Here is a 16,629-nt window from a genome sequence, read left to right on the forward strand (position 1 = left end):
GGCGAGGCCGCTGCACTGACGGCAAAGGCGAGGCCGCTGCACTGACGGCAACGGCGAGGCCGCTGCACTGACGGCAACGGCGAGGCCGCTGCACTGAAGGCAACGGCGAGGCTGCTGCACTGACGGCAACGGCGAGGCTGCTGCACTGACGGCAACGGCGAGGCTGCTGCACTGACGGCAACGGCAAGGCTGCTGCACTGACGGCAACGGTGAGGCTGCTGCACTAACGGCAACGGAGAGGCTGCTGCACTGAAGGCAACGGAGAGGCTGCTGCACTGAAGGCAACGGAGAGGCTGCTGCACTGAAGGCAACGGAGAGGCTGCTGCACTGAAGGCAACGGAGAGGCTGCTGCACTGAAGACAACGGAGAGGCTGCTGCACTGACGGCAACGATGAGGCTGCTGCACTGAAGGCCACGGTGAGGCTGCTGCACCGAAGGCAACGGCGAGGCTGCTGAACTGATGGGCAATGATCCTTATTTTGCTTCATTGTTCCTTATTTAAAATATCCGTTTTTTTCCTGAAACTTCCCTCTTAAAATGAATGCGCGTGTTATACGCCGATAAATATGCTATTTGATACAATATTCGGTTACCAGTGCCATCATTTTATACTTGCAAAGAATCAATGCAAAAGAAAAAAAAACAATAACTTTCAGGAACAAGTAAAAATTCTCATAAAATTATATTATTTTATATAGTATACACATAAAACACTTTACACAAAAGGAAAGTTTCAAAGAAACCAAAAAAGAGCACAAAGGAAAGCCGAGAATAAATGCATTTGTCCTGCTTAAAAGTGTGTAACGTAATACAAGATGGATAATCCATGTCTATCTTGTCTACATCAAACAGGATATATGTCACAGATAATAAAAAGTGAAGCTGACTCCGGTCAGGGGTTATAGGTCTCCCCGATGACGGTAAGTGACATTCGGCTGTGGGCCTGTGAAGAGGTCTGATAGAAAGCAGGTCTATCATTTGAATTATCAATGCAACAACACAACTGTCCTAGTGTGACAACTACGCCTGGATTCCCTTCACTAACTGTCTATGGTTTTTCCTATTTTCCAACAGGAGTTTAACCTAAGCTTGTGGGTGCGTCCAAGTAAAAACAAAAAAAAAAAAAAATGCTACACAAGTTCTGTCCATTTCATAGAACCCTTACTAATCTAACACTGTGGAGAGGTGACGGATTCTGAGAAGTGCTTAAGTGGAAATTTGAATGTGTCTATAATACAAAAGAGGCCATCCTAAAGCCCAGCTGAATTCACAAACATAGATATGCAGTCACACACACACACACACACACACACACACACACACACACACACACACACACACACACACACACACACACACACACACACACACACACACTTTGTACTAACAACCGCCCCTTTCACGGAAGTTGTGCAGGAAGTCTAAGGGCTCATGCAGGTGACTGCATTAAATGCAGCCGTTTTTTTTTTGGGATCTGAACGCAGGCGTATGGTCTGCTATGGCCCCATGCACACAACTGAATAAAGATTGGTAACCCTGCACTATGTTTGTAAAATCTAAATTTAGGGTTGCACCAATACCGTTTTTTTTTTTTTATGGGCAAGTCTGTGTACCGATTCTTTCGGTCAAGTACTCACCAGTACTTTGAAATGTGATTTCCATCAATTTAAAAAAAATTGGTGCAAATTGCACTGCAAAGAATCGCATGTGACTTGAACAGGAATGCGGTGTGATTTCTGAAATCGCATGCGATTTGCCCCACTGCTCGTGTGTGTGTGTATAGAAAGGGAAAAGCTCCATCTAGATCAGCGGTTCTCAACACTGTTCTCCCCCAACAGGCCATGTTATGGGAATTTCCCTTGGATAAAATAGCTGTTCAAAAAATACAGAGCCATTGACTCTGATTTAAAGCACCTGTGCAAGATAAAGGAAAACCTGCAAACATGGCCTGTTGGGGGTACTTGAGGACGGGGTTGAGAACCACTGATATAGTGGACAGCTTAGTAAAATGTTGGAACTCACAGTACATATCTGGGCAAATGCTAAATCTTCATAGGTGTCCTGTCCCACCGATGATAGAAAATCCTGGCTGCTGGAGGTGCTCACAGGGCTGGAGGAGAAGTTCCAGGGCCTCCGAGGGTATACACACACACACACACACACACACAAGCAGTCAGGGAAATAGCATGCGATTCAGACAGGAATTGCACCGCATTCTTGTTCAAATCCCATGCGGGTTCTTTAAAGTACGATTTGTGTCCATTAATTTTGTATCGACGCAAATCCAAAGTATTGGTTTTGGTATCAGGAGCATTTGTGCGAGTAGCGATACTCACGCAAATGCTTGGTATTGGCACCGATACTGATATCGGTGCTGCACTATTAAAATTAAAACATCTGGATCCACAGTTCTGCATACAGATCTTATTTTATGCACGTGAACATTTGTGCTAAGGTTTACATGCATAGAACGCAAATATACTCTACTAGGTTACAAGAGCCGCCCACATCCTAGTAATGGATGGCAAGCAGCAAGTGCCGCCTGCGTCCTAGCATCGAAAGATGGCAGGCAGCAATTGCCGCCTGCGTCCTAGCAATGAAAGACGGTAGACAGCAATAGCTACCTGTGTCCTAGCAACGAAAGGTAGGCAACAATAGCTACCTGCGTCCTAGCACCAAAAGACGGTAGGCAGCAAAAGCTACCCGCGTCCTAGCAATGAAAGATGGTAGGCAAAAATAGCTACCTGCATCCTAGCAACGAAAGACGGTAGGCAGCAAAAGCTACCTGCATCCTAGCAACGAAAGACGGTAGGCAGCAATAGCTACCTGCGTCCTAGCAAGGAAAGATGGTAGGCAGCAATAGCTACCTGCGTCCTCGCAATGAAGGGCGCTAGGTGGCAATGACTGCTTATGTACTAGCAACCAACAGGCTGTATTAACGCTGTAGGGTACGTTTATACCTATGTTGCTCTACGAGGAGTGATCTGCAGTGCATTGTTTTTCACAGAGTGGTGCAGGCGCAGCTGACAGCCATTCAGGAGGTGATGTAGCTTAATGGGCTGTCTGGGAATACTGTGGCTCAACCATAAGCCTAGCATTTGCAGTGCAGCTCCATTCACTTAAATATGTGGCATTTGGCAGCAGTACTGCTCGCCGAACACGGAGGGAGCCATTTTTGCCACACCACAAAGCAAAGCATTGCCTCATTTGTACACCCTGTCCACCTGCCTTTGCAGCACAAGACGTGGGTGGTAAATAAAAGGGCCCAACTGCCTATTTTTCATCCCTCCCAAGCGCAAGCGTACATTACATGCATACAACATTCAGACAACTAAAATACAGGATCTTGCTGCAAAAACTCGGTTACGCCCATGATCACTTAGCCTAAATATGCTTTTGCACCCCATTAGTCACTGGAGTTAGACCCACTGTAATGTAAAATATCTGGTCAAACACCCCCCTCCCTCTCTGCAAAATAAGTCTGTGTGAAGACATTTGTGCTTTACATCCCGAAATACATTCTGCGACCCTTCCCGAGTATGGGGATACCACATGCGTAAGACTTTTTCACAGCCTAGCCACATATGTTAGCAGGTGCAGTTAGCTAGCCTGCCACTAGATGGCTCTGTTCCAAAGTAGTGCGTTAATAGGGAATAATGTAATCAGGCGTTAGACAAAGGGGTGTGGCTATTACTCAGCCATTCCAGCACAGAACACTGCAGTGTCAGGGTTGAAGACATTTTTTTTTTAAAAACATAAATTTTCACAGAGAAAAGTGTTTTGAGGCATTTTCTAGTAAACATCCAAAGTCACAAATTATAACAATGCATTGGTTCAAGACTAGAAAGAGATAAAAGCTGTGACACTTCAACTGGGCTTTAAGGTTTCTAAAACCAGACTGGCAAAGTTCAGTTAGTGTGTCATGACGGCGGCTTGCAAATTCAGAAGAGATTTGGAAGTAGTAACTGAAAACATCACAGCTACCCATTTTGGGGTATTTCTATAAAATAAAGTGAAATAAGATGTTTTAACCTGCATCTTCATCAGGATTTTTGGCATCTTCCTACAGGCCCAGGAAATGTTAAAAGTCTGTTTTTTTTTCCCAGACATTTTTGCGTCTAGCTGAGGTGCAAGACAACGATAAATCCACTTGTAAGCCAAAGCGTTAAATTAATAAACTAATAAGCAGAATATGGCGGACATTTAATGTCTCACCTGCGTACAGTCATTTTAGCCCACCCCGCGTGGGTAGAGAGAATGCCTCAGGTAGTAGTAAAGATATTATAGATGTTTTCTCTAGGGAATAATAGTTTCCTGTCCTGACATTTTTTTTTTTTTAAAAAGGCACCTACTACAATTGTGATTATCCTATGCAAATCGTATCCCTGATTGAGCCTAAAAACGACAGATTTTAGGGTCTCATTAGAAAAATGAAATGTGTTCTGGCTGACAAGTATTGAGGTGTTCCTGGGAGGAAGAAGGTTTAGTAGAACATAAATTTGGTGGCACGACACGTGAGAATTAAAGCTGGTGAGGGCTGGAGAGCTTCATGTTGACATCTCCTGAGGTTCACAAGGGAAGGCAGTTTTGTGATGTCTTGTGCGTCTTCCTCCCAAGCTCTGGATCTGAGGTCCTTCTCGTTTTTTTTCCCACTCTTCTTACCATAAACGGTACGGTCACAGCTCCTTTACTCCAAGTCAAGGTTGAGAATCGAGTGGACTTTATGAAAGAGAGGAGGAAGCTCAGTTTACAGGCATCTGGGTTTCATTTTGTGTGCTAGAAACGCCATTTTCTACTCCGCAAAAGACTGGAACATGTTGAGCTCTGAAAACTCTTCGCTGTTGTAGCTTGAGGTCTGGTCTCCCAGGATGGACAGCATGTCCTAGGCACAAAAAAATTCCCAACATTGTAAAAAAAATAAAAAATAAACAAGACTTCCTCTAGAAAAGGGGTCTTTAAACTTTCTAAACAAAGGGCCAGTTTACTGTACTTCCGAGGGGGTGGACTGTGACCAGTGGGCATAAAGTTTCCCATCATTGGTGTCAGTGGGAGGAATAGTGCCCCATCATTGGCGCCAGTGGGAGGAATAGTGCCCCATCATTGATGTCAGTGGGAGGAATAGTGCCCCTATCATTGATGTCAGTGGGAGGAATAGTGCCCCTATCATTGATGTCAGTGGGAGGAATAGTGCCCCTATCATTGATGTCAGTGGGAGGAATAGTGCCCCTATCATTGATGTCAGTGGGAGGAATAGTGCCCCTATCATTGATGTCAGTGGGAGGAATAGTGCCCCTATCATTGATGTCAGTGGAGGTACAGTGCCCCATCCTTGGTGTCAGTGGGAAGAATAGTGTAAGTGGGAGGAATAGTGCCCCATCATTGATGTCAGTGGGAGAAATAGTGCCCCAATGCTTGGTGTCAGTGGGAGGAATAGTGCCCAATCATTGATATCAGTGGGCGGAATAGTGCCCCATCCTTGGTGTCAGTGGGAGAAATAGTGCCCCATCCTTAATGTCAGTGGGAGGAATCGTGCCCCATCTTTGGTGTCAGTGGGAGTAACAGTGCCCCATCTTTGGTGTCAGTGGGAGGAAGAGTGTCCCATCCTTGGTGTCAGTGGGCGGAATGTTGCCATGTTGTTGGTAGCAGGAACTATGCCCCACTGTTGCTGACAGTGGAGGGAATAATGGCCCAAAGCCGGATAAAAGCAAGGGCCGCTGTTTGGGGACCACTGCTCTGGAAATCACTTATTAAGGAAAGTGAATAAGGTAGAACTTACAGGGAAAACTTCTGATTGGCTGGCTTGTGGCTGGACATGTGCATCTGCGGTGTTCGGCCCATGGTGCTGATTCTGCCACTGTGGCCAAACTCCTACTGCATCGGCTGCCCGCGTCTGGAATGGCACCCGCGGCTGTCCCACCTCTGTAGCTGCAAAAACAAGGTTGGTTAAACCCCTGAAACATTTAAACGGAGACGTGCATAGATGAACTTAAATCTTCAGCTGCCACCTTGGCAGGACAACCACTGCGCCACCCTCCCCCCCCCCCCCCCCCCCCCCAAATGGTGTGACAGCCCATTTATAGGTAGCAGAAAGTCTTGTGCATAACCCATAGCACCCAATCAGATGCAATTTCTGTTAAAGGAGGGGCAGTACAACCAACACTGGCTTGCTAGTTATGTCTCCTGAAACACTCAGTCCAACCAAAAAAAGCTTGCTACTTATAAGTCTAGGGGAGACCAGCAATGAGATTTCATTGACCATCTTGGAGGCGTGACCAGCCCTACCTTGCCAATTCTGTGGCACTCTCTCTTATATAAAGGAAACTAAAAATCCATAATTGTTTTATCAAACAAGTAGACCTGGTCATGTCTCCCCAAAATTCAATCAGAGATGCACCTACTCTTTTGAAAGTCAAAAGTCTCTGGATGAGATTATATTGTTATACACCAAGAATGATGCAAGATCAACTATTATACCAGAATCTCTCCTTAGCGTGGACCATCTTTGGAGAGTACAGCAGTAGCACATAGAAGAAAACTGCAGTCAGATATGGGATGCATGATAGGATGGTCTGACAGAGGCCTGGGCTTACCAAAGCTGTTGGCCCTGCTGGCCAGGTTAGGATAGGCAGATCCAGCTGGAGATGATGTGGAACTCTGGGAGGACAATGGACTGAAGTTGGCTGTTGTTGCCTGGAAGTTGCCCATACCAAATGGAGGAGACTGGGTCTTTGTCTGTAGAGAGGAGAACACAAGGATATCTCAATGGCCTGTCTGCAATCATATCAGGTAAATACCAAGACAGAAAATGATAACATGATTCTGCTGAAAGAAATCTAAATTGATTGTCCTATTCATAAAAAGGACATGAACAATCTTTGTCAGCTCCATCTGTAAATTACATAGTTACATAGAAGATGAGGTCGAAAAAAGACATAAGTCCACCAAGTCCAACCTATGTGTGTGATTATATGTCAGTATTACATTGTATATCCCTGTATGTTGTGGTCGTTCAGGTGCTTATCTAATAATTTCTTGAAACTATCAATGCCCCCCCACCTGTGGAAGGGAATTCCACATCTTTGCCACTCAATAAAGAACCCTCTACGTAGTTTAACCAGTTCCCGACCAGCACACGCCGATGTACGTCGGCAGAATGGCACGGGCAGGCATATTGGCGTACAGGTACGTCCAATCTTCAATGCCGCCCTGCCATCGCGAGCGCGCCACCGGCGGCACGCTCGCGTGCCGGTCGGGATCCCCGTGAGTCTGGTCGCGGATCTCGCGGACTCGATCGCCGCGGGAATACTCGCGATCGTCTCACAGGGCTGATGAATGGAGGAAATGCTGTGTAAACAGCATTTCCCCATTCTGCCTAGCAACTAGTGACACTGATCTCTGCTCCATGTGATTGGAGCAGAGATCAGTGTTCACTAAATGAAAGCCCAGCCCCCCCACAGTTAGTAACACACCCCTAGGAACACTTAACCCCTACTCTGCCACCCACTGGTTAACCCCTTCACTGCCAGTGTCATTTACACAGGAATCACTGCATTTATATAGCAGTGATTACTGTATAAATGACAATGGTCCCAAAAATGTGTCAAAAATGTCTGATGTGTCCGCCGCAATGTCGCAGTCACAATAAAAATCGCTGATCGCCGCCATTACTAGTAAAAAAAAATTATAATAAAAAATTATTAATAAAAATGCCATAAAACTATCCCTATTTTGTAAACGCTATAACTTTTGCGCAAACCAATCAATAACCGCTTATTGTGATTTTTTTTACCAAAAATATGTAGAAGAATACGTATCGGCCTAAACCGAGGGAAAAAAATGTTTTTGGGGGATATTTATTATGACAAAAAGTAAAAAATAATGTGTTTTTTTCTAAATTGTCGCTCTATTTTTGTTTATAGCGCAAAAAATAAAAACCGCAGGGGTGATCAAATACCACCAAAAGAAATCTCTATTTGTGGGCAAAAAAGGACGTCAAATTTGTTTGGGAGCCACGTCGCACGACCGCGCAATTGTCAGTTAAAGCGACGCAGTGCCGAATCGCAAAAAGTGGTCTGGTCTTTGACCAGCAAAATGGTCCGGTCTGTAAGTGGTTAAGGTTAAACCTCTGTTCTTCTAATTTTAATGAGTGGCCACGAGTCTTATTAAACTCCCTTCCGCAGAAAAGTTTTATCCCTATTGTGGGGTCACCAGTATATTTGTATATTGAAATCATATCTCCTCTCAAGTGTCTCTTCCCCAGAGAGAATTACAATTGAACCTACAACATGTAGATAAATAGGATTCATTTAAATTAGACTACCATGTCTGTCTACTCAGTGTACTAAAACTACAAACACTTTTCAACCTGATGGAGTAAAGCCAGAACAGGTTTGTGTTTAAAGTGAACCTGTCACTTTATTTGTGTGGCTCAGCACAATTTTGAGTAGCAGTCATGGCCCCCTTCTCATAACCTCAGTTTTGCTGAATGCCCATTTAATTTACATGGGGAGTACCAATAGCATGTGGGCACAAAATCTATCATTTGAAAGACTCACACATCATCTATCATCCATTGATCCAACGTGGGAACCTCTCTATAGGTCATTGCTCCTGCATGGGGCCACTAGAAATCTGAAGCCAAGGATTCCAGGCACTCTGTGATGCTAACTTTATAATTCTGGTTTAGTGGGGTTACATAAACTAAATTTTAGTTGAATATGTTTTACTATAGTTGGAGATGCTGAAAACATTCACTGTGGCTTGTTGTGTCATAGAAAAGGCTTTCACAATGAAAAGAAAGACAATTGCTAAAAGTTAGCAGGATGGAGGCAGGTTCCTGACCAAGCTAGAAATACTTGACTGCAGCATAGTAAAGTGAGGTTCCCAAACAAGAGCATCTGGATCAGAAGAATGAACAGACCTTCATGTCTAGAGAGCAATACCAAATACATTTGAGAGCAGTAATGGCTTTCCATACCTGTGCTGTGAAGTACGGCCTTGCGGCGGAGCTCCAGTTGGTCCCGGTGACTTGTGTTGGGCTTGTGTGCCGAGATATCTGAGCCAGTATCTGGCCAGCCGACACAGGCTGCTGGATTATGTTGGCTGGTGGGACCATTGAACTATTCCTACAATGACGAGGGACATAATAAACATCTATTTCACCCCCCCCCCCCCAGCAGCATAAGCAACACCCAGACTACTTAAACCTAGGATGTATGTGTGATTTCTAAACAAGGTTTATAGTTACATCTATTCCCCGGTGCCTCTAACACAGAGAACCGAGCGATAGAACACCGCTGATCGCTCAGTTCTCACAGTTCCCTGAGCAGAGAGCTGGTGATCGTCAGTCACAGTTCTCTGCTCTACCCCCCTCCTCGCTCACTGGAGTGCTGGGGATCTGGGCAGATCCCAACTCCACTGGTCGTGATGATGCCGAGTCTGGACCGACTCGGACGTCAGCAGAGAGCAGACTTCAGCCCGCTCTCTGCTGAAAACGGGTCACAGGAGTGCAGAACGATCTGGGGTGGTCACATGATCGGGAGATGGTCCGTTAGTGGGGACCATGACCAGTCTTTGACAGCTCGGTCTCTGTGCTGGGTGCCCTCTCAGCAGAAACATTGGCTGCCCATTGATGCATGTGTGTGGCGTGTGGGTGTCAAAGCCCATTCTTATCATTGCACTTCTGAATTATGTGGGCAACAACTGTTTTGGTAAAGCTACTCTTTAACCAGTAATGGGTACAATTCATGCCAATAACAAATAAGGCAAACCTGTCATATGCCAATGCAGGGAAAAGCACAGGTTTGATTTAATGCCCAACTCTAGGAATTAAAAAAACAAACAAAAAAACAGAAACACTACTCAAGGCCCCCTGCACAGTAAGGGTTAAATGCTCGCTAAATACCCAGGATGAAGAATAACGTGTAATACCTTTACTCATCGCTCCGGTGTTCTTCTCCACACAGACTTATGGGAAAATTCTCACCCGCTTTACATGCATGACTGTTGGCCCTGCATGTAAAGATGCCCTCCCTGAACTCGACGACCACGCTGTAGCCGTCTTTCAGCTATAGTGCGATCGGCAAGTGATTAAGAATGGGACAAAAACTGAAATTTCTATTTCATTCCATAAAAGTACTGTACTGATAAATACCTTCTCAACATGTACTGTTGTGATGCTATGATGTGTATTCAATATCATGCTTATTTATTTAGGTCATAACATACATTGGATCCTGGGCATCATACCTGAAGTTATCCACGGGACGAGGGGCTGGGGTGAAAGTGCTGGCTTGTGGGAAGAGCTGCTGGTTGACAGGGACTCCAGTGGGGTTGAGTGCTTTATTCTGATCTATTGGGAAAGATAACATGTCTTAAAAACTCAGACTAATAAAACCAAGCATTTCAGTTCTGCATGAAAAACTTTATGGGCTGAATCACTCACTGAACTCTAATGCCCCGTACACACGGCAGGACTTTCCGACGACAAAACTATGGATTTTTTTTCGAAGGGTATTGGCTCAAACTTGCATACATCTTGCAACGTCTTGCATACACACGGTCACACAAATGTTGGCCAACAATTACGACTGTAGTGACGTGCAAGACGTACCTGATATCTCCATTACGAACGATAGTTTTACAAGACCAAGCACTTCCAGCTCGTACTCGACTCCAAGCATGCATGGACTTTTGTGTGACAAACTTGTGTACACACAATCAGAAAGTCCGACAACAAACATTTGTTGGTGGAAAATTTGAGAACCTGCTAGCCAACATTTGTTGGTGGAAAGTCAGACAATAAATGTCCGATGGACCATACACACGATCGGACTTACCGCCAACAAGCTCACATCCAACATTTTCCGTTGAAAAATCCGATCGCATTAGGCTCCGTCCACATATATGTGAATAGGATGCTTTTTGAAACTGCATCCAATTCGCTTGATGTGAAATTGCAGCCTTTTCTACGGAGCTGGTTCACATATGTGCAAATTCAATGCGAATTTGAAAAGAGCCCTGTGCGTTTTCTGAGCACCCAATTCATAACAGGCCCCACACCAAAGGGAAAAAAAATAACGTGGTGTCAGCCCCAAAATCCATACCAGACCCTTATCCGAGCATGAAGCCTGGTTGGCCAGGAAAGGAGGGGAGGGGGGTGGAGAATAAGCGAGAACCCCCCCCCCTCCTAAACCATACCAGGTCACATGTCCTCAACAATGCGGGAGGTGCTTTGGTCCCCCCTACCCCAAAGCAAGGGCCCCTAAGTATGGGGTACTAGATAGGACAGGGATTGGCAGCGTGTGTATAAACTCCTGGTCTGATTGATCCAATAAAGACAATAAAAAAAAAGGAAAATCTAGTGCTTTAAGGCACGGTAATACCCCTCTGGATTTTATAGGCAGAGCAGGTAACATAGTAAAAAAGTATTTTATTGTAAACATGAAGCAAAATTGCAAAAGCAAGAAAATGGAATTACATAATAAAAATATGCATGTAACAAATATACTCAGATTAGCATTAGTATGGAACTCAGCTGTCCTGTAGACAATGTCGGGCTAGCGAGAACGCATATGACGCCTAACATGTTTCGGACCTTGAAGTCCTTCTTCAGAGGATTATGCCACTTTTGTAAAAGTCATTAGTATTAAGGATGAGCAAATCGCTGATAAAAGCAACCAGGGGCCAAAGGCTTTATTCCCACTGATTGAACGCAAAAAACAAAGCCTCAGATGTGAACCGGGTGGAGAAAGATGGGCAAGCGCAAGGGGGGGGGGGGGGGCGGGCAAGAGAGGAAAGAGGCGGCACCTGCCCCAGCTGCAAGGACTTCAGGCATATGGGAATAAAAACTCCTGCCAAAAATTCTGACCAAAGACCGATGGAGTCTGGATGTGTACTGGGGTAAGTTGCTGTGTATAATTCTCTCTGCCCTGTATCCTATACAGTGTATCGTCCCATCACCTCTACGGCGTTGTACCCCTACTCCGTCATCAAAAAAAAGTGTCAAAAATAAATAAACACAGACAGTTTTTGACAATTCCTTTATTTAAAAAAACAAAAACAATGTCCCCCAGTGTAGATCCATTGTCAATCATGACGCCCGCCACACCGCTGATCCCAGGAAAAAAAAAAAAAGCTTTGCTCGCCCCGAAGGCTCCTGCCATCTGCCTGCTCCACCGCCTGACAGTTCTTAAATAGCTAAGGGGCTGGGCCACCTGGTGGCGCCGCCCTCTTGTGATGTCCCCGAACCAGCATGCACTGGTCGATGACTTAACCACTTCAGCCCCGGAAGATTTGGCTGCTCAATGGACCAGGCAATTTTTTGCGATTCGGCACTGAGTCGCTTTAACTGACAATTGCGAGGTCGTGCGACGCTGTCCCCAAATAAAACTGATGTTCTTTTTTTCCCCCACAAATAGAGCTTTCTTTTGGTGGTATTTGATCATCTCTGCGGTTTTTATTTTTGCAATATAAAACAGAAAAAAAGCGACATTTCTTTAAAAATTTACTTTTTGCTATAATATCCACAATTTGTTTTTAAAAAAGCTAATTTTTTCCTCAGTTTAGGCCAATATGTATTCTTCTACATATTGTTTGTAATAAAAATTGCAACAAACGTATATTGATTGGTCTGCGAAAAAAGCTAGAGCATCTACAGAATAGGGAAAAGATTTATGGCATTTTTATTACTATTTTTTTTTTTTTACTATTAATGGCGCTGATCAGAGATTTTTACATACACTGTGACATTATGGCAGACATATAGGACACTTTTGACATATTTTTGGGACCATTGCCATTTATACAGCGATCAGTGCTATAAAAATGCACCGATTACTGTGTAAATGTCACTGTCTGGGAAGGGGTTAACACTAGTGGGTGATCAAGGGTTTAACTGTGTTCCCTAGGGAGCGATTCTAACTGTGAGTGGAGGGGACTGACTGGGTGAGGAGAGTGATCGTTGTTCATACTTAGTATGAACAACAGATTGCTCTCTTCACCCCGACAGCACAGAGATCTTTCTGTTTACACTGACAGATTTCCCTTCTGTCTCTGTGTGGAGCGATAGTGGGTGCCCGGCACATGCGCATCGGCATCGTGCCGCAGGCGCACTCCTCCAGCGGTGCGCATGCACCCCCTAGTAATCAAGAGGTGAACCGAAGTACAGTTACGGCACAGTGGTGTAGTGGTTAGCACTCTCACCTAGCAGTAAGAAGGTCACTGGTTCAAATCCCAACCATGACACTACCTGCCTGGAGTTTGCATGTTCTCCCTCTGCCTGCGTGGGTTTCCTCCGGGTACTCCGGTTTCCTCCCACAATCCAAAGACATGCAGGTAGGTTAATTGGCTTCTGTCCAAAATTGGCCCTAGTATATGAATGCGGACCTTGGATTGTGGACTCCTTGAGGATAGGGACCAATGTGGGTGTAGCAATGTACAGGGAAAGGGACCATTGTAGACACTCACTCAGGTTGAACTGGATGGACTGGTGTCTTTATTCAACCTAACTAACTATGAAACTATGAAACTATGATTCGCCCAGGGGAGCCAACCTGCCGCAGTACAACTGCAGCGGCTGGTCAGGAAGGGGTTAAGCTATCTTCAGACGGCTGAATAACAGCGGCTAGATAGCTAAACCCCGCCTTTGCATGCAGCAACACTCCAATTGGGCAGTGTGTATGTGCCCATAGCACACAATACCATTATACCACTTTAGAAGTTTGTGCAGAGTTGCAATGGTCCACACCTAATTTTTTGTGTGAAGGTCCACTATAGGTTTTAACCAAGATATCCGAAAAAGCATTTTGTACCGAGAATGTCTGCCGTTAACTGGTTTAATTTTTATAGATTTATTACTAGGGGTGATGGTAAATTGAGCACTTACATGAAGTGTACATACAGTAATATTGCTATAAAAAGTAATAATAAAAAACATATACTGCTCTGTGCCCCACCTGTGTTGATGCCACCGTAGATTTCAGCAAACCTGGGATCTCTCTCCTGGCCATAGAGGGAATCTGATTTTTCCAGGGCTTTGCTGTGGTCAGAAACTGCTGACCCCACTGGCTGAACTGGAACCTGTTTGCAAAAAAGAAGAGAGATGGAATGAAACAGGAGGTTCCAGGAAGCTAAGTCACAAACATAATTACATACCACCTTTACCTGTGGTGGAAGTATTAACTACATGCCGCTCGGTTACAGTAGATTTACCACGACTGAGCAGCAGCTGCAGACTCAGCAATGTAAATAAACGTGCTTGCTACTGGGTTTGGGGTGCCCCCTGCTGACCCACGCTGTGGTTGGAAACAGCAAGATTTGTCAGCAGGTGTCAGTCAATGATTTATGGCTGAGACCTGCTTATGGGTTGTGTCCAATCACAGCACAGAGTCCTTGTGTACAAACTCACAGGACTCTGTACACAGAGCAGCGATCTGGCTGTTTCTTTGCAGGGAAAACAAAAACAACCAGATCTCCAAGTAAAAGCAGCACACATTACACATCTTAGGTACACGGTTAACCCCTTGATTGCCCCTAGATGTAAACCCCTACTCAGTGAGTTTCATCAGTACAGTGACAGTGTACAGTATTAACGATAGTGTCAGTGTCTGTTAGTGCCAGATTGCACGCCAAACGATCACAGTCCCACTATACGTCGCTGATCACCACCATTACCAGTATAACGTCATACCTGTGTAAATTCCACTATTCAGTATATAACCATAGTTTGTAGACACTATAACTTACATACAAACTTATATATATATATATATTTATAATGTGTACTGTTTTTACTAACAGATCTGTCTGTTCAGATTGCTATCTGTGCACAGTTCTGTGTGTTTGTCAATGCAGAACTCTGGTGTGGCTGAAAACTGGAGTTAGTACTTACCGGTAACTCCTTTTCCGGTGGTCTTCCAGGACAGCCCTTGAGAGATGGAGCTCCTCCCATCGACCCAGGAAACACATTGCCACAGTTCAAAAGGCGGTCCCTCAGGTCCCTGGTCAGTCATTCACCAAGAACCGAAGGATGGAACTGAAAAACATATAAACCATAACAGGTAATAACATTAGTACATCATTATAATCAAATAAAGGGTGGGATCGTGCTGTCCTGGAAGACCACCGGAAAAGGAGTTACCGGTAAGTACTAACTCCAGTTTTCCCAAGTGTTCTTCCAGGACAGCCCTTGAGAGGATCCCCAAGTACTTACCAGATTAGGGGGGGACCACGGCCTGGAGGACTTTCCTCCCAAAGGCCTGATCCTGACTAGACATTAAGTCCAGTCGGTAATGCCTTGTAAAGGTGGAAAAGCTTGACCATGTGGCTGCTTTACATACCTGCTCCGGGGTGGCACCAGCTCTTTCTGCCCAGGATGCAGACAACGCTCTTGTGGAGTGAGCTTTAACACCCTCAGGAGGATCTCTATTCAAGGCCTTATACCCCTCTGCTATAGCTAGCCTAATCCATCTAGCTATGGTTACTTTTGAAGCTTTCTGTCCCCTACGCTGTCCGGAGAAAAGGACAAAAAGGGAGTCTGAAATTCTGAATGGATTTGTTACTTTAAGGTATTCTAGAATACACCTCCTCACATCCAATAAATGAAAACGTTCCTCTTTCTCATTTGCTGCATTTTGACAAAATGAGGGAAGGACAATATCTTGGGACCTATGGAAGCTAGATGCTACCTTTGGTAAGAACCCAGGGTCTGTCTTTAGAATGACTCTGTCTTCTAGGATCTGTAGAAAAGGTTCCCTGATGGAAAGGGCTTGGATTTCACTGACCCTACGGGCTGAAGTGATTGCCACCAGGAGTACTGTCTTAAATGTAACAAGCCTTAAGGAGGCCTCCGAGATAGGCTCAAAGGGTGACCCCAAGAAAGCTTTTAGTACAACTGCTAAATCCCAGGATGGGACTTTGGTGACTCTGACTGGCTTGCGTCTAGCGACTGCCTTACAGAATCTAGCGACAAAAGGATTTTCCTGTAAACGTTCATCTAGGTACACACTTAAGGCAGCTATCTGTACCTTAATGGTACTTAGGGTTAAACCCTTGTTTACACCTTCCTGTAAAAACTGTAGAATATTAGCCGTGTTTATGTCACGGCTATTCAACCAGCTATTAAATTTTTGCCAGACTTTTTTGTAAATAGCCCTCGTGACTGGTTTGCGACTCTGTAGTAGGGTCGCAATTACCTCATCTGTCAGGCCCTTACTCTTTAAGATTTCCTCCTCAGTAACCACGCCGAAAGCTTCAGTGTGGCGACCTGTGGATGGTAAAGAGGTCCCTGCGACAGGAGGTCCTGTCTGTAGGGAAGCCTTAGAGGTGGACAATCTGTCAATTGTAGCAACGTTGTGAACCATGGTCTCCTGGGCCAAAACGGTGCTACTAGAATCAAACAGGTTTTTTCCTTGAGGAATCTTGCTAGGACCCTCGGAATGAGATGAAGAGGGGGAAAAGCATACGCCAGACTGAAAGACCATGGAGCTTGCAAGGCATCTACAGCCAGGGGCCGATCTCCTGGGTTTAGCGAGAAAAAATTTGGAACCTTTGCATTGTTTTTGTTCGCAAAAAGGTCTACCTCTGGTTTTCCCCAGTGATTTGTTATGAGATTGAATGCCTCTGGGTGTA

The 16,629-nt window shown here is 45.0% G+C and overlaps 1 protein-coding gene across 2 annotated transcripts in view; it reads right to left on the minus strand.

The window, feature by feature from the left end:
* Positions 1 to 669: 669 nt before the first annotated feature.
* The window catches only part of ARNT (aryl hydrocarbon receptor nuclear translocator), a 117,722-nt gene continuing 101,762 nt past the window's right edge, over positions 670 to 16,629 (minus strand). For both annotated transcript variants that reach the window (XM_077464239.1, XM_077464238.1), the window contains 6 exons: positions 13,956 to 14,079; positions 10,249 to 10,351; positions 8,978 to 9,125; positions 6,591 to 6,732; positions 5,777 to 5,925; positions 670 to 4,882 (listed from right to left, as the gene is read on the minus strand). In XM_077464239.1, coding sequence (XP_077320365.1) covers positions 4,793 to 4,882; positions 5,777 to 5,925; positions 6,591 to 6,732; positions 8,978 to 9,125; positions 10,249 to 10,351; positions 13,956 to 14,079 — 756 coding nt within the window. In that variant the 3' untranslated portion in view covers positions 670 to 4,792. The remainder of the gene's footprint in view (positions 4,883 to 5,776; positions 5,926 to 6,590; positions 6,733 to 8,977; positions 9,126 to 10,248; positions 10,352 to 13,955; positions 14,080 to 16,629) is intronic.

This window comes from Lithobates pipiens, unplaced genomic scaffold (assembly GCF_037356315.1).
Source record: "Lithobates pipiens isolate NorthernLeopardFrog02 unplaced genomic scaffold, aLitPip1_a1.2 Scaffold_30, whole genome shotgun sequence".
NCBI classification, from domain to species: domain Eukaryota; kingdom Metazoa; phylum Chordata; class Amphibia; order Anura; family Ranidae; genus Lithobates; species Lithobates pipiens.